At 41.7% G+C, this 22,436-nt stretch overlaps 1 protein-coding gene across 1 annotated transcript in view; it reads left to right on the top strand.

Moving 5' to 3' along the window:
- The window catches only part of SRRM4 (serine/arginine repetitive matrix 4), a 181,966-nt gene that overhangs the window by 145,944 nt on the left and 13,586 nt on the right, over nucleotides 1-22,436 (top strand). The window contains exons 4-5 of the mRNA XM_036761493.1: nucleotides 1,363-1,461; nucleotides 2,650-2,815. Coding sequence (XP_036617388.1) covers nucleotides 1,363-1,461; nucleotides 2,650-2,815 — 265 coding nt within the window. The remainder of the gene's footprint in view (nucleotides 1-1,362; nucleotides 1,462-2,649; nucleotides 2,816-22,436) is intronic.

The raw sequence follows: 22,436 nt of genomic DNA, 5'->3' as shown, positions 1-22,436 counted from the left end.
AGATAGATGATAGATAGACATAGGTGGATAGATAGAGATAGATGGATAGATAGATGATAGATGGATGGATGGATGAATGAATGATAGAGTTAAGGAATAGATAGATTAGGATAGGATAAATAGGCAACTTTAATAGAGATAAAGGGGAATGAGTAGAGGGATGTTAAATAATTAGATGATAGATGAGTAGATAGAGAAATGGATGGAGATAAGGATGGATGAAGGGATAGAAAGATAACTAGATGAAAGAGGAAAGGATGCATAGAGAGAGATTAGGAGGGATGAATGAATAGAAGAATGGATGGATAGAGATAAGGAAGAATGAATGGATAGATAGATAATTAGATGATAGAGAAGAGGATGGATAGAAACAAGGAGAGGATGAGTAGTTAGATAGTAGGCAATTAGAAGGAAGATAGGTAGAGGAATGGATGGATAAAGATGGTTGAATGGATTCAGGTCTGGGGAACCTGTGGCCTTGAGGCCTCATGTGGCCCTCTAGGTCCTCAAGTGTGGTCCCTTTAACTGAATCCAAACTTCACAGAACAAATGCCCTTAATAAAAAGATTTGTTCTGTGAAGCCTGGATTCAGTCAAAGGGCTGCACCTGAGGACCTACAGGGCCACATGTAGCCTTGAGGCCACGTGTTCCCTACCCCTGACAGATGTCTAAATGAATGATAGACTTGAATTCATATTAAATCTTACTTTGCACCAGACATGAGGTAGAGAAAAGAGGCCAAAGGTGAGAGATGAAGAATCACTTCAGTCATCTACACTTTCCCCTGTCCTCCAACCTCACAATTTTGGAAAACAAGATGGTTAGAGAGTAGGGGCTTACCTGGGCTGTCAGCTCAGCTAAGGCAACTGGCCTTGAGCCTCAAATGTCTTGAAAGGACAGGCAGACACTGATGCCAGTACAGTGTGGTGAAGGAAAAGTCATCTATCACATGATGCCCTTTTCTTTGGATGGGAGAGCAACTTATTTTTCCAAGGTGATAGTGGGAGATGTTGGAGATACAAAGAAAGGCAAAAACATAATCTTTGCCCTCAGGAAGTAAACATTCCAGTGAGGAAGACAATGTATAAATAATTAGGGCTGTACAAGATGTATACAGAGTAGATGAAGGTAATTTCAGAGGTGGAGGCATTAGCAGAAAGTAAGATTTGAGGTGAGTCTTAAGAAAGTTAAGAAACTAAAAGATGGAGGTGAGAAGGGAGGAGAGTATCCTAGAAATGAGGGACAGCAATGGGAAATGGAGTGCCATGTTAGAAGATCCAAGAGTGCATAGAGGGGTAAGATTTCTGGGAAGGTAGATACGGATTCATCTGTGCTGTCCTCTTTTTGGTCAACTTCCCAAAGATCCCGAAGCCGACCTCGAAAATCTCACCGCCATCGTCACCGCCGCTGTCACTCTCGGTCACCCAGCTCTGAGTCACGCTCCTCCAGCTGTGAGAGCAGGTAAGCCCCTGGCTTCCCCAGGACCGCCACACTTAGAGCTGCCTTGAGTGAAACCCACGGAGCAATCTTCAGCTTAGTCTCCCACTGTGGATGCCACAATCTTTTGTCAACCCAGCCTCTTCCTGCTGGGAAACAACTCATGTGTATCATTTCACTGACTTGTTCTGATTCTCTGCAAAGCAAGGAAATGGGAGGAGGGAGGATATTTACTGCCTCTCTTTCTTCAAGGACTATTTGAAGTGATGGAGGGCTAAACGCATACTTGAGATTACAAGATACAGGAGCAATTCCCAACTTTTGACCTACCACCCTTCACTAGCTGTGAGACCTTGGGCAAGTCCCTAACCCTTTCTAGGCCCCAGATTCCTCCTCTAGATAATGAAGGGATCGGACTAACTTGACTTCTAAGGGCCCTTCCACCTCTGACATCAATCTGTTCTAAGGCCTCTCCCAGCCCTGACATTCCCTGTTCTAGGACCCCCACAGTCCAAGCTCTGACATCCCCTGCTCTGAGGCCTCTCCCAGCTCTGACATTCCCTGTTCTAAGGACCCTTCCACCTCTGACATTTCCTGTTCTAAGACCCCCCCACACACTCCAGGCTCTGATACTCCCTGTTCTAAACCCTGACCCCCAACTATCACCTTCTCTCTTCTAAGGTCCCTAACAGCTCTGAGTCCAATGACCCTCTGGAATGTTTACCAAAAATGCTCCCTCCATCTTTATATTGGGCATTTTATTTTGAGACAGTGAATGGCTAAAGCTCTGCTTTTAGTCTTTGGGACAGCTGGGTGAGTCAGTGAATAGAGCTCTGGGCCTGGAACTCAGGAAAACCTGAGTTCAAATCCAGCCTTGGACACTGACTAGCTGCGTGACCTTAGGCAAGTCACTTAACCTCTGTTTGCCTCAGTTTCCTGTTTACCTCAGTAAAATGGAGAAAAATAACAGCTGCCTCCCAGGACTGTTGTGAGAATCAAATGAGATAATAATTGTAAAGCACTTTGCACAGTGCCTGGTACACAGTAGGTGCTCTGTAAACATTAGCTATGTATTATCATCATCAGTTATCGGCATTCTGTTGGTGTCAATCGCCATGACAGATGGGATCCCCACTTCTTCCCTCTGCTCTCTAGCTGGTCACCTAGACCCCCAAATCAGACCATTCCCTGTTCTCTTTCTACCATTGGCAGGCACAGGGCCAAGTCCCCCGAAGAAGGGCCCAAGTCGAGGCGGAGGCGCCCAAGGCCCTGCTCTAAGGCTATCCAAAAGGGAACTGTGAGCAGCGGTGAGACCCGGTCTGGCCACGCCCCCAGCCAGTCCCTCCAGGTCTACAGCTTCCTCTCCTCCAATGAAGTCGTAAGTAACCTCCACTGCCTTTTCTCTTTGTGCTGGCCCACGCCACTCAGGGTTGGAGTTGGGGGTGGAGGGAGACGCGTAAGGGGAGCGAGGTTTGAAATATGAACTCCATTACGGAGATGTGAGCTCGAGCTATTTTAAAACCCCTATTATTCAAGAAAGACCCTACTGTGTCTGGAGTCATTCTCTCCAATAACACTTGGTCACTAGGAGTTGGGGGAGAGGACGCTAAATTATAGGCACTTTTATACAGGAATGGTTAATAAAATAGTTACCTCCTAGCAGAAGCGTTCTGTGGTGATGCCTTTATGAGCTTCTCTAGTTCAACGTCTGTTCAAGGGAGGGCAGGGGGAAGAGAGAGTTCTTTGTCCTAGTTGGAACAGAGCAAACCATCCACCAGTCATCCTATGTCAGAGGGAATCAAGTGCATAAAAGACCCCGCCAACGTTTCATAACTAGGTCACGGTTGGTCGGTGACATTGGTTGGCAGCCAAACTTCGATTCCAAATGCGAAACACAAGCTTGGACTCTGTAGGAGGCTTTTCCTCCCAAGGGCTCCCCCAGCACTAACTTGACTTCCACTGTCTTGCTCAACCTCCCCATGTCTGGATGAAGACTAGAGAGCTGATTCAAACAGCCCCCCGTTGCACAGATGAGGGAAACAAGGCATGCAGAGTGGGTTAGGCAGCTTGCTCCTGACCATTAGGCAAAGCAATGGCGGAACCCAGGCTAGGATCTGGTTGTGCCATCTTTCCAGTCCAGTGGTCATAGCAGGAATGGAAAACCCAGATCTACTTTAACTGATACCCTTTCTTTCTTTTTCATTAAGGCAGGGATTCTTAAGCTGGGGTATATGACTTTTTTTAATTGATAAGTATTTCAATGTCATTGGTTTCCTTTATAATTCCTTATATTTTGTTTTGTAAATTCAAAGCCATTAGAATTAGAAAAGGATTCTATAGGCTTCACAAGGTTGTCAAAGGGGTCCAGGACACAACAAAAAAGGCAAAGGACCCCTGCCTTATCAGCATCCCAACCCTCTAGGTTCATACCTGCCCCATATGTCTGTGATTCACTATGAATTATGGGAGAAGAAGCCCCTGGGTCCATGTGATCCATGTGATTAGGGAGAGACCCTTTCAACCTTCATTCTTAGAAAATACATTGTAGAAGGCAAGAAATGGCTACAATGGAGGGTGTTATGGTGGAATACTCGTTGGGGAAGGCTTCCTGCTGTGTAGACATCAAGGCATTCATTCTGGGAAAGGTTGATCCATCATCAAAGAGGGTTTAAAATCATCATCATACTTCACCGACCAGCTATGTTTATGTATAAACATCAATGTGGCCCTCTATTGGTATCTAGCTAAAAGATTTCAGTTAAATTTCAATTCACCATCTGTTCTTTGACTTTGTATCCCCACTGCCAGACAGAGTCCAGCCTGTAGGGGGAGCTTAATTTATTCTCAATGAGTGTTGATTGGATGAATTTGGTTCAATTCAACAAATGTTTATTAAGTGCCAGCTATTCTTCTAGATACTGGGAATATAAAGACAAAAAGGACAAAGGACTTCAAGGCACTTATGAGAATTGAGTTCTAATCCTGCCTTGGCTGTTGCGTGACCTTGGTCAAGTCACTCTTCTTTGTAAATTTCATCCTTAAAAAAATTGGAGTAGGGAGTAGATTATTTCCATAGTCTCTTCCAGCTTTGATAAAGGACTCTGACTATAGGCAGAGAGAGACCCTCTAGGTCTGAACCTTCCCAATAGTGAAGGGGAACTCTGTCCTTACCATATTTCAATCTGGTAGCAGGCAGAAAATTCAAGTCACTCAAGTGATTTTGATCTCTTTTGTCATGACTCCATGGCATGTAAAGAAGAGGAATCCTGTGTAATGTCATGACCCCAAGGAATGTAAACAGTGTCTACAGATGATAGAGTCAAATTTCAAAAGAACCTTGGTAGGTCATCATGTAGGGATAGATCTGGCAAGCCATCGTTCCTTAGGGATAAATGGAAAAAATCCTGTACTTGGGTTCAAAAAAATCAACCTCACAAATAGAATGTGGAGGGGGTAGGATAGATGGTAATTTATCTGAAAAAGATTTGGGGGTAATAGTGAGCCACAAGCTCAACTTGGAGCAGTGATGTGATTATGGCCTCCAACAAATCTAATACAATATTGAACTATATTAAGAGAGTCTCAAAGCATCCAGGACTAGAGAAGTGATGATCTTGCTGTGTGCTGGCCTGGTTAAAAACACACCTGGAGTACTGCGTTCAGTTCTTGGTGCCATATTTTAGAAAGGATTTTGATAAGCCAGAGGGCATCCAGAAGAGAACAACTAGGATTGTAAAGGGCCTCAAGTTCATACTTGAGGAAAGGGAGGGTATTTAACCTATATAAATGGGAATACTCATGCAAGATTTAGTGGGGGAGATGGGGAAAGAAGCAATATTTGAAAGGCTATCTCACTGAAAAGGGATTCAAGTTGTTCCCCTTGGCTCCAAAGGGCAAAACTAGTAACAATGAAAGGGATGTTGGGAAGAAATAAAGTTAAGTCTGATATAAGAAAAAGCTTCCTAACATTTAAAGCTAACTAAAAGTTTAGTAGGCTGTCTTAGGAGGTAATGTGCTCCCCACGATTAGAGAGTCTCAAGGAAAGGCTGGATGGCCACTTGTTGAGGATGTCGTAAGGGAATTTTTGTTTAGGTTGGGATGAGACCAGATGATCTCTTTCAGCTCTGAAACTCTGGATTCTGCAACCATCTTTGCCCCTGCCCTCACCTTGAGCAGAACACATAGAGAGATGGATAGATGGATGGAGAGAATAGATGATAGAGGCAGAGGCAGATAGAGATAGATGGATGGATAGATAGGTAGATAGGTAGGTAGATAGATAGATAGATAGACAGAGAGACGGATGGATAGAGAGTATAGATCAGAGCTTCTTAAATTTTTTCGACTTGTGACTCCTTCAGCACTTCTGAAGCACTGGATGAGACAGAGGCAGATAGGGATATATAGGTGGATGGATAAATAGACAGACAACAGACAAAGATGATAAAGACAGAGGCAGATAGAGGTAGATGGATGGATAGATAGGTAGATAGGATAGATGGATAGATGTTCTATAACTATTTATCTATAAAGATATCTATAGATAGATATAGACATATCTATCTATGTATCTATCTATCCAGTTAAGCATTGTCCAACTCCAAACTTCTTCTACCAGCCCTGTCATCCCTAGAATCTCTAAAAGAAACTGCTATAGTATATTTTGTCACCTCTGAGGCCCTGGTTTTCTACCAAGACTCTGGGACTGATGCTTGTGAAAACGTGACAGGAAATTCCTCCTCTCTTCTCCCCTGTAGTTTATGGCACTGACTGATCGATTGCTGAATAGAGATCCTCTGTGAGGATAGGCAAAATGATTCTTTGGCTTGTCAAGTGGTCAGGCTCATGTGTCAGGGAATTTTTAAAAATTACAAATCGAAGTGGAGAAGGAATTAAAAATGCTTCAAGTCCAGGAATTCAGGCTCAGTAGGTAATGAGGTGCTTCCATCCCTCCCTCTCAGCCACCCTCCCCTCTGCAGAACTGTAAGGCTGATGGGAGCGTTCCAGAAAAACTGCTCCTCCATCATTTCCTTTGCCACCTGTGTGTGCCTTAGACTGTGGTTTCTTCCAGGGCTGCCTGATTCAGCACATGCCCCATAATTCTTTGCAGAGCCTAAATTATGCAGATCAGAGGGAGGTCTAAATTTCCCCAATTCACAAATTACTATTCTACTCTCCCTCCACATTTCAATAGTTAGTGTAGAGGAGTTTGCAAGTAGCAAATTGGATTCAGTCAGAAGTCCTGGGTTCAAATCCCAGCTCTTCCACTTACTACCTACCTATTGAGTAAATTACTTCCTCTCTTGAGAGAACATTTTCCATGAGACAAGGTTGAACTAGAGGTCTCCATCCAGATCAAAATCTATCATCCTATAATTCCTATGTGGGAGGTGGGCTTAGAGGACTTGGTTTCTAATCCTAACCCTGCCACTAAATACCTCTGTGAACCTTGGGATAGGCACTTAACCTTTGTGCCTCAGTTTCCTGATCTGAAAAATGAAGGGACTAGATTGAGGAACCTCTGAGGTCCCTTCCAACCATAAATCTGTGAGCAATGAACCTATCCTGAAATGTAATGGAAAGGCCATTGGGTCTGACATCAAAGAATCTGGGTTCAAATCCCTACTCTTACTCTTGCTACCCGTATCACCTTATACAGGTCATTTCTCTTTGTGCCCTAGTTTCCTCATCCATAAAAATGGCTGGACTCCATGGCCTGCTGGGGATCTTTCAGCTCTAAATCAATGGTCACTTCTTGACTGTCATTTTTGTAAGGAGCCTGAAAGGTTTCCTTTGTGACTAGATGTGACTTTTATTGAAAGGATGTCCCTATAGAATGGTGTATGCTTTCCCACTGGAGTAGGTGCTTAGGTTTAATTATGTCCCTTTGCTATAAGGGAGGATTCAATTTAGGGTGTGAAGGAGACATGATGAGGAAGAGTTGTGATATAAGAAACAAAGGGCATCAACAAAACATATTTAAGAAAGAAAAAAAAGAATCAGAAAGAATTGACATCTAGTTTTGACATCTCTCCAACCCCGCTTTTCCCATGACTGCTTGCTTCCTTTTCTCATGGTTAGTCTCCTAGTACTTGCTTCTACTCCTCTGGAGCATTTAATAACCAAAATCCTGATTTAAAATGTATGAGAATGTGATGCAGAATGGGAGCTGCTTCTTGGGCACCCCAAAGCTGGCACCCTCCCCAGCTCAGGTTTTTAAATACGTGCCTAACTCAACCCTCTTAATCCTCAATCAAAACAAAAGACTATCCCCCACCTCAGAATCTCCTATCTTGGGGCTTGGGCTAGCAATGGGGAGGAAGGAGACACCATAGCTGCCAGCAGTCCTGGACAGTGTGGCATCTGATGAAGACCCTCAGTCCTCTCCTCTGTAAAGTCAGGACACTGGATGAGGTGCCATCTAGCCAATCAACCAATCATTAAACATTTGTTAAGTGCTTTCTATGTGCCAGACATTGTGCTAGGTACTGGAGTTACAAAGACAAATGTGAAACAGTACCTACCCTCAGGAAATTTACATTCCAAGGTTTCTTCTAGCATTAATCTATAATGTGTATATATATACATACACATATACACATACATGTGTATATGTATGCATATTTGCACATATATCTTTTTCCTCAGCATGTAGATACATTATGTATGTATATATACATATGTATATACATACATACACACAGATAGATATAGATATAGATATACATGTATGTGTTCTTAACCAGGGGTCTATAATTTTTTTATATCTTAATAATTAGTTCCCTTTGCTATTCAACATATTTTACTTTATACATTTAAAAGCATGATTCTGAGGAGCCCATAGACTTCCTTTGACTGCCAAAGGGGCACACATCACAAAAAAATAAAACACAAATAAAAAGGTTAAAAGCCCTGTGCTATGACTGAAAACTAGAAGAGTCCACACAGGGCACCAAGTCCAGCCTCCCATTTAAAAGAAAATAAGTTTTATTGATAATTTTAATTTTTATATCATGACAATTTCTAGCAATAACACCTCTCCCCTCTGTCCCAGTATTGAACCTATCCTCATAATAATGGGGAGAGGGGAGGGTCAATCAAATCTACCCAATATGGGGAGCTTTTCCTATTGATGGAGACATTCTGCTTAGCAATCCCTGACTTCTCTGAGAAGAGCCAATCCTGTGTTAATGGTTTTTATAGAGAATCATAGAACTTAGAAGTGGATGGGACTCCAGAGACCATTTATTTAAAATTTCCCTCATTTTACAAATGAGGGAACTGAGGCTTATATTGGTGAAGGAATATGGCCAAGGTCATACCTGGAGTATATGGAAGAAGCTCGATTCAAACTCATTTTGTGACTCCCCAAATCTGTGAAACCTTCTCCCCCATGCCATTGGCAAATGGTCTTCCCAAGGTCACAATAGCTGGTCAGCAGCAGAACTGGGACTAGAACCCGTGGCCAGTGTGCTCTGCTCACTGGACTACATCACTTCAAATTTATTTCAATGGCTGACACTTGCTAATGTCTATTGGTGAAGGCAAGGATGGGGGTAGTTGCTAAGATAGAAGAGGAGGGATGAGACAGCTCCGCAGTGATTGTACCCAAGTGGTTGCCTCCAGTCCTCCCTACTGAGCTGGTATTTTCCAATCTGTCATTTTTAAATGGCAAAATCAGACTCCTTCAACACCCTGCTGCAGCAGTAAGAAATGCACAGCCCTTAAAAAATCAAGGACAGGACCACTAAATCAAGTGGGGGTTTGTTTGCATATATGAATATGCAAACCCAGGCTTGTGTCTTATTTAAATACTAGGCAGGGAGCCAAGGTAACTTGAGGCTAGCTCTAGGTCTAGGGCAAAATCCAAGTGATATGGACAGGGCATGATCAGGCAGGACAACAGGATACTGGGAAACCAAAAGAGCCTGGGAGGGTGGGGTGGGAAGGGGGAGGGAATGATTTGGAAGACAGAAAATGAAAGACAGGGTTCCCAAGGCTAGCTGTAGATAGATAGATAGATAGATAGATAGATAGATAGATAGATAGATAGATAAGATAGACAGGATAGACAGGATAGACAGATTAGATAGATAGACAGGATAGAAGGATAGATAGATAGATACAGGTATAGGCATATGCACATATGTATGTATATGTATACACATATGTATATGTAAGTATATGTGTGTATACATATATGTATGTGCATGTATTTGTGAATGCATATATGTATACATATATGTGTGTATACACATATGAATTTATATAATATATCTCTCTCTATGCTCCCCCGACTTGCCTATTCCATAAGCCATTCTTTTCTCCTCACTGATATCAGCCCTAAACACCTATTATCTGTAATGCCCCCATGCTAGGAGATGAAGGGGATACAAGAATAATAACTGTAAATAATAATAATCACATATAACGTTTGTATGGCACTTGAAGGTTTCTGAAGTGCTGAACATATATCATCTCTTTTGATCTTCTCTACGGCCCTGGGAGGGAGAAAGGGGCTGTTAAAGGTGCTCCATTTTACAGACAAGGAAACTGAGACTCAGAGAGATTTATTGACTTTTCCAGGTGACATAGTTAGTGAATGTCAGAGATAGACCTGAACTTGGGTCTCCCTGACTCTATAACCACCTCTATATCCACCATAGTGGAGCTGACAAACTTGTAGCCCTCCCTGACCAGAATAAAATGTAATTGGGTAGTGCTTAACAAAATAAATAAAAATACAACACAGATGATATTAATTTTCTAAGATAATACGTAGCCTGTTTCTAGTTGAGTTTGACACCACTGCACTATTCAATCCAGCTCAATTCAACAAACATTTATTAAATCCCTACCATGTGCCTGGCACTGTGCTAATCATTGTGCTAACGTTTATTTATATAGCTAGCGTTTCTATAGCCCTTTAAGATTTGCCAAGGATTCTCCGTATATTATCTCATTTGATTCTTGCAACTGCCCTGCCCACCTCACCCCTCTGCCTCCTTGGCAGCCACAGCTACTACAATCCTGGAAAGAAAGTTCTCCCAACCAAAGTCTTTGGCACTGTCAAATGAACCACTGTTCAAAACCAATATGGATTCCTCCTCAAGGAAATTCGCAAAGATTGCTCCTACGGAACACTGAGCCTTTGCATCTCTCCTGCAGCTGAAGCCTCTTCTTTTCACCTTAGAATATGAGCTCCCTGAGAGCCAGGATTGTTCTGTTGGGGCTTTTTCTGTTTGTATCCCCAGGGCTTGGCATATAGTAGACACTTAATAAATGTTTGTTGGTATTATAATTATGCCTGGCACTGTATTGGATGCTGCAGATATGCAGAAAAAAATGAAACTGTCCCTGCCCTCAAGAAGTTTAGATTTTATCCAGGGACTATTTCTTTCCCCACCCCTGACTTAACTCAGACCTGCATTTATTGGTTCCATTAATAGACTTCGAGCTTGAGTGTTCTGTGGGCAAATTACTGGTGAAGTCTGCACCGAGTTCTGCTGATATGACTTACTGTCATCCCACAGGCTTTCTCTTTCCTCCCCTGACTTCTTCTCTCCCCTCCTGGTGATCTTCACAGTCTCCTTCCCACATCAGCCCTTCAGTGAACACTGGATTTTGTACAGGGGTCAGTGACATCAAGTCTTCATTGATCTTTAATATTATCCTACAAGGGGAGATGAAAAGCAGCAAAGAGAATAAACCTAATGTCCCTTAGAAATGAGAGCTCACGAAAGATGTGAGAGCAATCCTTCCAGCTAAAAAGCCAAGCCACACAGCTCTGCTCACAAGAGAATGTTCTATTCCCCATATGGCAGGGTGGAGGGGGAAATTTATAGCCATATCTCTCCAAGGGGCCATTTGAAGCCCAGTAAATGGCCTTGTTCAATTTAATTGGAATTCTCTTCCTGATTGTATTTTTGTAACCTATTAGGTCTGGCTGCCTCTCGATCTTGGGATTGGGTTAAAATTAAATTTTGAAGTGTAAGTGAGAGGTTGCCTTTTTTCCCCCATTCTTGATTAAATAATGATTTGAAACAAAAACAATAAATAACCACACAGGCTTTCCCCGAGGGCTCAGAGAGACTCCCTGTGAAAATTGAGGGAACCGGAGTTCATAGCGGGTATTTAATTACTTATTAAAAAACGTTCTGTGTTAACAGCGGAGCATTAAGGACAGAAGAGATGAGGCAGATGCTGAGAAAGAAAAAAGTCTAACATGAGATAGAATGCTTAATGGGTGTGGGAATGGGGGGGAGGGACATGAGCAAATCCCTTCACTTCTGTGAGCCTCAGTTTCTTCATCTGTAAAATAAGGTTGTACATAATTCAGCTCAACAAACATTTATTAAGCACCTCATCCTTGCCAGTCCCTGAGCGGAATGTCAAAGGTACAAGGTCATCAATAGATGGTCAAGGAAATGGCCCCTTCTACTAGGTTAGAGGTGAGGAAAAAGCATATTCTCATATAAGTTAATGAAAAATAAATACATTATAACTGCAAAACATATGCACAGTTTGACATAGTATATGTAGACATAATATAAATACAACTCACATACTGTAAAACATACAGATTATAACATAGTATATAACATATATACATTTTAACTGTAGAACGTACATATTATGACATAGCATATATAATATACGTATAGCACATACTGCAAAACATACAGATCATGACATAGTATACATGTGTACATACACATTATAACTGCAGAACATACATATTATGACAGTATATATAATATGCATAGAATGCACACAAATTTTAAATACAAAACATACATAATATGACATAGTACATATACATTAAAACTGCAAAACATACATACTATGACATTATATGACTATACAGTGTGCATAGAGCATGTATACATTATACCTGCAAAACATACATGTACCTATACATAATGTATATATAATATATATATAGAACTGCAAAACGTGCACTTGGTATAGTTGGATATGCATATAACATACACAAATTATAACTGCAAGACATATACATGGTATAATATTGTCCACATATGCATAATGTACATATCCATGAAATACATATAACCTATATGCACTATAACTGCAAAATCATTTCTAGGGGCGGGGCTAATGATTGGATGATTATACAAGGCTTCCCCAAGGAGGCTGGTCATACCTGAGATGAACCTTGGATGGAGGGAGGGATTCCAGGGGCATAGAGGCTCAGAAGGGGGAGCATTGTAGGGAATGGGAACAACCTGGGCAAAGCCATACCAGTGGCAAATAGAATGTTGTCTGTGGGGATTATATAAGGACCTCCCCAGCAGGGTCGTTACGAGGATTGAATGAAATAAAACAGGTGGAGTACTTTGCAAAACTTAATATGTTTTTCAGAGTAGTGATGGTGTTTCTGCTAAAAGGCGGTGGCAATTAGACTCTTTATTTACATAGGCAAGGTTTACAAAAGCTTCCCAGTGTCTGGTTTCTCCTTCAAATTCATTAACTTCTTAAGCATTTTCTTTGGTCAGAGCTGAGGATGAAAAAATACCGAAAAATACAGGGGATTAGATAGTTCTAAGGTGTCTATTTCTAGATATACAGTTATATTTAAGAGTTTCAATTTAGTAAAAGTATCTATTTCTAAAAGACAGCGCTTCCAGAGTTCAGGAAATCATATGTAATGGCATTAGTTCACTTTGTCACCATCCAGGCTTCATAGCAGGGCCCATTTCTGTACATCTCCTCAGAGTGCTCATGGGATAATGGGAACACAGATTCAGAGTTAGGAAGCACCCAGAGGCCATCTAATCCAAGATGAGGCAGCAGGGTTGCTCAAGTAGGCAAATCACAGGGGCCGGATTTGAACCCAAGTCCACTGACTCAGACTTCAGTGTTCTTTCCACTATATGACAGATTTAGGGCTGAATGATTATCTCATCCAACTCCCTCATTTTAGGGAGGAGGAGACTGAGGTCCAGAGAAGACATAGGGTTGAAACTTAGAGCTTAGAAGGGCCCCTGAAGCTCATCTAGACCACTCTCATTTTTACAGAGGAGGAAACTGAGTCCCAGTGTGGACAAATGACTTGCCCAAGGTTCTGAATCTAGTAAATAGATTTGGGATTCAACCCAGGGCTTCTGAAGCTAAATTAAGTTATTTTCCCCACCATATCACACAGCCTCATATGCAGAAGTATGCCTTAGTGGGGGCTCTGACTAAAGTATAAGTGCTAATATAAAAGAAGAGAAGGAAAAAAAGTGAAATCATTGGGCAGTGATGGAGCTGGGTCAGAGAAGAGGCCAAGGCCCCATGGGTATGCCCTCATTGATCATGGCTTGTTCAGAAGTGAGCATCTCCCTGAGATGGTCTCATTTGTCTTCTATATCATTCTGAGGCTGACCTGGTCACTGACTTCATGAGTTTACACAGCCTAGAGAAGGTGTGAGAGTAAAGGTAGAGAGTAGTTAACATGTTAAAAAAAAGGAGAATTCAGAAGGGAAAGGGAGAATCAAGGAACTCTAGCATGAATTCTGAACAGCCAAAGCTTTCCCAAGTGGAGTCTGGGAGCAGTGTAATGGGGGAGACTTTGACAGCCAATGGATGGGAAGCAGTCCATGGCTTATATCTTAACTACCAGCTCTAGGATGCTGCCATAGTCTATATGTGGAGAGTGAGATGCAGAGAGAAAAAGGAGGGCATATACAGAGCCTTCCGGGGATGTTTGATGGGACAGGAGTGGGGGGACGGGTTGTTGGAAATTCTAGAAAACAATCCATTCTTATATCTGCAAACAGCACATCCAGATGTCAGTGGAGTTTTCTATTAATAATGACTATCTCTCCCATCTGCTTGTTCTGACTTTATTTCATCTCCAGTACTTGGATTCCTTATTCTTGATGAGAGAATGGAATTAGTGGAGGAGTGAGACTTTTGTCATCCCCCCTCCCCACAAGGAAAAGGTTCAGTCAATCTGGCCCCTTCCAGTAGGTCCAAATCTGTTAGTGAAAGCTCAGTTCAAGTACCACATGAGGTCTTTCTTCACACCTGCCTCTCCCCAAATGTTAGTCATTTCCCCCTTACCTGCCACTTGAAGCTGGAAGAGATGCCCTCTCATCCAACACCCTTATAGATCAGGGTCACACAGTTAATGAGGGTCAAGTAAAGATTCAAAATCAGGTCTTCCTGATTCCAAGTCCAGCACTATATCAACCATGTGGCACATCCTCTGTTTTATTTTGTATTTATTTTGTGTGGTTTTATGCGGATTTGGTGATACCTCCCATAGAACATGAGCTCCTTGAGGGCATGTTTCATTTTTGTTTTTGTCTTTGTATCTCTAGCACCTAGCCCAGTGTCTGACACATAGAAGGTTCTTAATAAATGCTTCTTGGTTAATTGATTGATCCCTGCTGCCAGAAACTCAAGGTCACTGAATAAAAGGCAAAAGGACAGAGGGAGATAGGTTTCAGGGTTAATGGAGAGAGGAAATATGTAGCATGGCAGCCAAGAAAGAAAATGAGCTAATGAATGAATGAAAATCATTTCTTAAGCATTTACCAAGTGCCAAGCACCATTCTAAGCACTGGGGATACAAAAAGAAAAGCAGAAACAGTCCCTGCTCCAAAGGAACCCACATTCCACTGAGGGGGAGATAACAGGGAGAGAAAACTTCATCTGAAAGTCGGATTGGAAAGTTCCCTTGGTTCTTAGGGTACAGCAGCAAAGCAAATGGTAATGCTTCATTCTTTAATGAAATTTCCTTGGATAGAACCCCATCTGTTTCTGTCTTTGAAGCATTTGACAGTTCCAAAGACTCAGAATTTTCTTTTGTGGGTAATGTAGTAATAGATTTCTTCTTCAAGAGAGTCATAGTGATGGGGGCGTAAGGAAACAGATAGACCCTGTATATTCTACCTGGGTCAGGCCATTCTGGAGTATCATGTTCACATCTGATGGAAGATATTGATAAACTGGAGACTACCCAGAGGGTGATGATGATAGTGAAAGATTTCAAGATCTTGCCATGTGAGGACTGGTTAAAGAAACTTGGGGTGCTTAGCCTGGAGAAGAGAAGACTCAAGGTAAATATCACTGTTTCCTTCAAGTATCTGAAGAGCTGTTGGGTAAAGAGGACCAGGTGTATTCTACTTGATGCCAGGGGCCAGAATAGGTAGAATGGGAAGAAGTTACAATAGCAGAAAAACGCAAGCGATGCCAAAGTGCTGAGCGCTTCCTTGGGAGGTAAGGATTTTGCTCTTCTTAGAGATCTTTAAGCAGAGGCTGGATGGCCACTTGCGTGTGTCATGGAGAAGAGGCTTGTTCAGGAAAGTTGGACTAGGTGGCTCCCTAGATTTTGTGTGCATACGAGACTTGCTTTACTTGTCCCTAGGGGGTGTAAGTAGGAGCATTGGTTGAGTGTTGCAAAGAAATAGATTTAGGCTTAATGTAAGAAACAATTTTCTAACTAGAGATGTCCCGAAGGGGAATGGACTGCCTTGGAAGGTAAATAGATAAATAGATGAATAGCACATAGATAGATAGATAGATAGATAGATAGATAGATAGATAGATAGAGATGATATATAAATAGATACATGATGGATGAATAGAGAGACTATATATACATATACATAAATACATACATACAAAGAGATAGGATAAGTAGGTAAAAGAATATAATGGAGATGATGGATAGATAGAGATAGATGGATAGATAGATAATAGAAAGATAGATGATAGAGACAATGGATAGATAGATACATGATAGATGGGTGAATAGAAAGATGGTAGATAGGTAAATGGATCTAGATAGATGGATAGAGAGTTTATATATGTATATTTACAGATAGAGAGAGATGATAGGTAGACAGATGAATATTAGATGATGGATAGATAGATAAATAGATGACTATATAAATATAGAAAGAGCATTTATTAAGCACTTACTATGTGCCAGGCACTGGGCTAAGCTAAAGTATGCTCCAAACAAGGGTTGGGTGACTCCCTGGGGATTTTGGGGGAACAGATTCTTATTCAAGTCAAAATGGACCAGATGACCTATGGGATTACTCCTAACTCAGAGATTGTATAATTCTTTTTTTATTTTTCTTTTGGCAAGGCAATCAGGGTTAAGTGACTTGCCCAGGGTCACACAGCTAGTAAGGCCAAGTGCCTGAGGTCAGATTTGAACTCAGGTCCTCCTGACTAAGGCTGGTGCTCTATCCACTGCACCACCTAGCTGCCCCGATTCTGTAATTCTTTAAGCTGACATGGAGTTTTTGTCTTCTTTACTGTCCTATCCTAAATCTGTCTGCTGGCCGTGGAAACATCCTCAGATCATCATTGTCATCCTTATTCTCAGTGGTTATCAGAATCATAAACTCTTAGGACTAGAAGGGTCATTAGAGACTTCACTAAATTGAGGGGGCCACTGAGAGTCAGAGAGGGGAAATGTCCTGTTCAAGATCTCACAGCCAATCTGTGGAAGAGCTAGGACTGTAATAACCCAGTCTCCTGACTCCTGAATTATCTAACATATAACATAGCCTTCTTGGGAAAACAAAGCATGGGAGAGAAGGATCACAGAGTCACTTGCCCTGGGTATCTTTAGGAAAAGAACAGAAAACTCCAGACCCTGGGCAATTGAGACATTGTGATTTAGAGGCACCTAGGTGGCAAAGTGGATAGAGCATTAGGCCTGGAGCCAGGAGGACCAGAGTTCAAATTTGGCCTCAGACACTTACTGGCTATGTGACCCTGGGCAAGTCACTGCACTTTTGTCAGCCTCAGTTTCTTCAACTGTAAAATGGGGATGATAGCAACACCTACCTTGAAGAGTTGTTGTGAAGATCAAATAAGATAATATTTATAAAGTGATTGGGACGGTGCATGGCACATAGCAGCCAGTATACATATGCTTATTCCCTTCCCTGTCATCAACATAGCTAAGTCACTACTGTTTAAGCCTCAAAATCCTCATCTTTAAAATGAGGGTGTTTGGCAAGGTGATCCCTGAGGTCCAGATCTTACGACTGTCCAGTTGACATGCTAATCTTTTTACTAATCACAATAATTTATTATTAAATAAATAATCTGATTATTAAATAATCTCAATCCATTTCTATACTGATTTAAGAAATGGAAAGTGTTTTCCTCACAACATCCTATGAAATGTAATTATTGTATAGAATTATCGAAGTATATTATCACATAGAATCATAGGAGGTTATTTCAACTTTCCATGTGGGAAGTGATGAGGGCCTAAACCGAGGAAGGGGAAAAGGACTACGGCTATAGAAGAAAGTCTTGTTCAGATGTCCTCTGAGGTTCCTTTTGGCCCAGATTCTGTGATGATTCTCTTTGGAGCCAGGAGGCCCGGGTGGTGTGGCACTATGGAGAAAGGGCTGGACTTGGTATCACAAAGGCTCAAGTTCAAGTCTCGTCTCAGATATCCTGTGGCCCTCACAAAGTCACTTAACCAATCTTTGTCATCAAAGTCAGTTAACTGACTTCCTCGTCTGCCAAATGGGATAACTGAGCTCCATATACTTAGAGCTAGAAGAGACCTCAGAGACCAGTGAATCCAACCCCCTTGTTGTGCAGATGAGGAAATTGAACCCCACACTGATAAAGTGACTTGCCCAAGGTCACATAGGCAATAAGCATCAAAGGTGGGATAGGAGCCCAGATTATAGAAAGAGAGTTTTGGAGCTGGAAGGGACTTTCTCTGAGACCAATTAGTCCAACCCCCTCATTTTGTAAATGAGGAAATGGACCCCCCCTTGAGGGAGAAGAAAGAATGCCTGCCTTCAAGCAGCTTAAATTCTACAGCACGCATGCAAAATGAATACAAGGTAACTTGAACGAAGAGACACTAACAGCTGGCGGGGCAGGGTTAGGACAGCATTGGATCTGGGCTCTGAGATATCACCTACTCACTAATCTACATTTATTTGAGACTTGGACCTCCTGCTCCCAAAAGGATTTGCAGCAACAGTCTATAGGTTAAGGGAAGCAGACACAATGGATGATTTCAGGTAGCAAAACGCTGGGAGAAGGTAAAGGGGGAGGGGAAATGGGAGGGCTAGGAATCCTGGTTCTAAGTTTACTGGAGACTTGGCAGGAAGGATAAAGCAACAGTCTCTCAGTCGGGATAACTTCGATTCAAGTCTTATGTCTGATTCATGTCTCATTCATTGCCATAAGACCTCGGACAGGGCATTTAACTTCTTGGTGTTCCCAGACACGGCTCTAAGACTGCAAATTGTACAATGGCTAATAATATGCATTGATAGAGGGAGATCCCATCCTCTCTCTCCCCAAAAGGGTGAGGCAAATTATTTCAGTCATGTAATTTTGTTTGGGCACCTAGGTGGCACAGTGGAGAGAGCTCAGTGGATAGTGGAGTTAGGAAGACTCATCTTCCTAAGTTCAAATCTGGCCTCAGATGCTTACTAGCTGTGTGACCCTGAGCAAGTCACTTACCCTTGTTTGCCTCAGTTTTGTCATCTATAAAATGAGCTGGAGAAGGAAATGGCAAACCATTCCAGCATCTCTGCCAAGAAAACCCCAAATGGGGTCAAAAATAGTCTAACATGACTGAATAATAACAGCAAAAATCTATGTATTTTTATCAACCATTTAGTTTCTCTGTAGCATGGAAGTCTTATTCTAGTAAGTCACATTGGGTTTGAGGATACAAAGGAAACAGAGTGAATGTTCCTTCGTATTATCTACCTCATTTTTAGCCATGTTGTGGGAGTAGGGCAGGAGGCACCTCTGCAGTCCCTATAGTATATAGAAGTTCTAACCCACCTATGGTCACCCATTAGATAGAACAAGGTACAAGGAAATGGAGTGGTGGGATGGTTTATCCCTTACAAAGGACACTGATGAGCTGCAGATCATCTGAGGAGAGTGAGCAAGATGGTAGATGAATGAGTTTATGAAGACCTGTTGAAGGAATCGGGGATGTCCAGACTGAAGAAGAGGAAAGAAGATGGGAGTTACCTCTAAATAACTGTTTGGCTGTTTTGTGGAACAAGATTAGATTTGTCCTGCTTTGCTCCAGCAGACAGAATTAGGAGCCAGTGGGTGGAAGTAATAAGGAGAAAATTTAAACTTGATAGAAGGAAGAGCTTGCTAACAGCTATCCGAAAGTGGTTTGGACTTCCATGGGAGACACTAGGTTCTCCTTCCCTTGACACTCAGGCTGAGGTAGAATGACTCATTGCCCTGGATATTGGATTGTGGCTTCTCATTCTGGGATGAGGTTAAATGACTGCTGAGGTCCTTTCCAGCTCTGAGATTCAGGGCAGAATTCTGGGACATCTATGTGGAACATATAGAATTTAGTGTATCAGGGGAAAAGTGGTAAACTGAGGAAGGAGAGGAATGCTTTGCCACATGGGTTGTCCCAGAGGACCTGGAAGATAGAACCCACATATTGGGCTCACTGATGCTTCCCAATGTTGTCAATGACTCCCAAGACAATCTCCTCCTCCCTTCTTCAAGCTCCTGGATTGATTAGCCTCCCTACTCCACTGCCAATGTCCGTGGTTCTCCTGGCAGGTCTTTTCAGAGCCCTAGAGCCAGAAGGGACCTCAGCATCCATCTATTCCAAAAGCAAATACTCCTAAAAGAATGCCCTATGCAACATCATAGGCAGCTAGGGGGTGCAACTGATAGAGTGCTGGATCTGGAGACAGGAAGACATGATTTCAAATCCAGCCTCAGACATCGATTGACTAGTGACCCTGGGTGAGTTACTTACCCTCTGTTTGCCTCAGTTTCCTCATCCATAAAATGAGGATAATTAAAGCACCGACTTCCCAGGACTGTTGTATGGATCAAATAAGATAATATTTTTAAAGCATTTAGTACAGTGTCTGGCACATAGTAGATACTATATAAATGCTAGCTATTATCATCATCATTGTTATTTCTGTGGTTATAAAATTAACTTCAGAGCCAGGAGAGAAGGGGGAGGTGATTGAGAATAGAATGTTAGGTTTGAAATATGCCACTTACTTTCCTAGAAAACCCAATCTGAGTAGTTTTGTTGGTGTTCTTTTCTAGAGACACTAGAGCAGCCTGGTCACAGGTCACTTACAAGCTGGCCATCCTCAGTGTGCAGAAGTGGGCATGAGGATAGAGTAGTTTTTCCATAGCTTAGTGGTGGATTTGGGCTTTAAGTTCACCTCACCTCCATGGGAAGAATATAGGCAAGTGTGTCTAGGTCCCAATTAGTGGAAATAATTAATCCTGTGAAGTAGTCACGTTATTTCAACTCACATTGTGTATTTCCATTGGGCTGGAACCAATGACCATGTTTAACATAATTATAATGTTAAATATTATGAAATAAATACATGTGACCACTTCACAGGATTCATTATTTGTGCAAATTGGGACCTGAATGTTTTCCACACACCCTAAACTCCAGTCTCTTTACCCTTCTTCCCCTCCAGAGACAACTTAAGCCATTGACCACTAACAGAATGGACTTGGAATCAGGCAACTATTCTGAAAGGCTATCTCATTCCTATGAATTCTTGGTGACACTGACTGGCCTTATGCATGGGCAGTCACTGTCACTTCTATCTCTATGGCTGAGACATCCTCCTTGTGGCTGGTCCCTTCTGATCAAGAAGGGACTTGACCAAACCTGTTTTTGTCTAAAGTATCCAGAAAAATCAGGCAAAACCAGGCATTGACTGTTGGTTGAACCCATTTGCTTTTTGATCAATAAAGACCTGACAGGAAGAAACAAACTGGGCCGCCAATCCTTTAAAATGCCACACTGCTCCTGAGAGGCATTGGTAGGAATTCCTCATGGGGCACTCCCATCGACTGTCACAACACACACCCAGTTGTTGTTGTTGTTTTAATCCACAAAAACTTGGACCAGGCCTCTAAGATATGAAAGGTGAAAGCAATGACATCCATCTTTATGGACGCCCCTAGTCATCCCCTAATACCACTGCCAGTCTTTCTAATCCAGTCCAACTATTGGCCAACCACTCAAGTCATACCAGTGTTCTTCTTCCCCTCCAGCAGCCTAAAGGAATAATTGGTCTATTCTTCCTGGTGTTTTTTTTTATTTCTACATATATATGTGTAACCCCATATACATATATATTCAGTCTGTGTATCCATGAGCCAACCTAAACAATAATGGTGATTTAATGAGATTGGTACCTTGAGGTTCCCAATGAGAAATCAAAGAGAAATGACTATCTTCAATGGCGAACAGCCAAGCTTAAAAAATAATTAAAATTTAAAAAGAAACTGGAAATTAAAAAAAAAAGCAAAGCAGAGAGTAAGGATTTGAAGAGAGGGTTTATGTTTTTTCTTGTAATTTGAGACTCTAATGATGGACTGATGTTCCCCGCTCTTCCCTTTTTCTTACACCTTACCTACTAAAGGAGGAAATCTTGATTGGTAAGTGGATGCTATCCGCTAAGACCTTAGGGATTGTATTAGAGACCACTCCAGAGCTTTAGCTACCTTCTCCAGGGGGAAAAACACACACACACACAGAAATCTTTGTATAGACCTTTTTTTAATTTTTTTTTTCAGCTGAGGATTTCACTTTCTTTTTTTTTTCTGTTCTTTTTGTTTTGTTTGTTTTTCTTTTACCCCTTAGTTGAAAGGTGCTAAATATATTGGTTTGCAAATTTTCCTTTTATACTTAACGTCTTTTTTTTTCCTTTTTTTTCTTTCTTTTTCTTTTTGTGTGATGTTTGTTCCATGTTCTATTCAGGAAATGCTTTTTCTTTAAAAAAAAAAAAAGTCAAATTCACTGAGAATTTGGTTCTACTTTAAAGTTTTGGGTTTATCTTTTTTCTCAAAAGAAAATATTTTTAAGTCCATATATCCCTGTTATTTTAATTTTTTTTTCTTCCCCAATCCCCCACTCACCCACCCCCATCTTTTTTTGTTTGTTTGTTTAGATTGCCTTGAGGGATGCTGCATTCCCTCTCTATTTAGTTTCCTTCCGTTTGTTTGAG

Source organism: Trichosurus vulpecula, chromosome 1 (assembly GCF_011100635.1).
Source record: "Trichosurus vulpecula isolate mTriVul1 chromosome 1, mTriVul1.pri, whole genome shotgun sequence".
NCBI lineage: Eukaryota > Metazoa > Chordata > Mammalia > Diprotodontia > Phalangeridae > Trichosurus > Trichosurus vulpecula.
The sequence above is the reverse complement of the archived record's forward strand: the minus strand, read 5'-3'. Positions and strand labels throughout refer to the sequence as shown.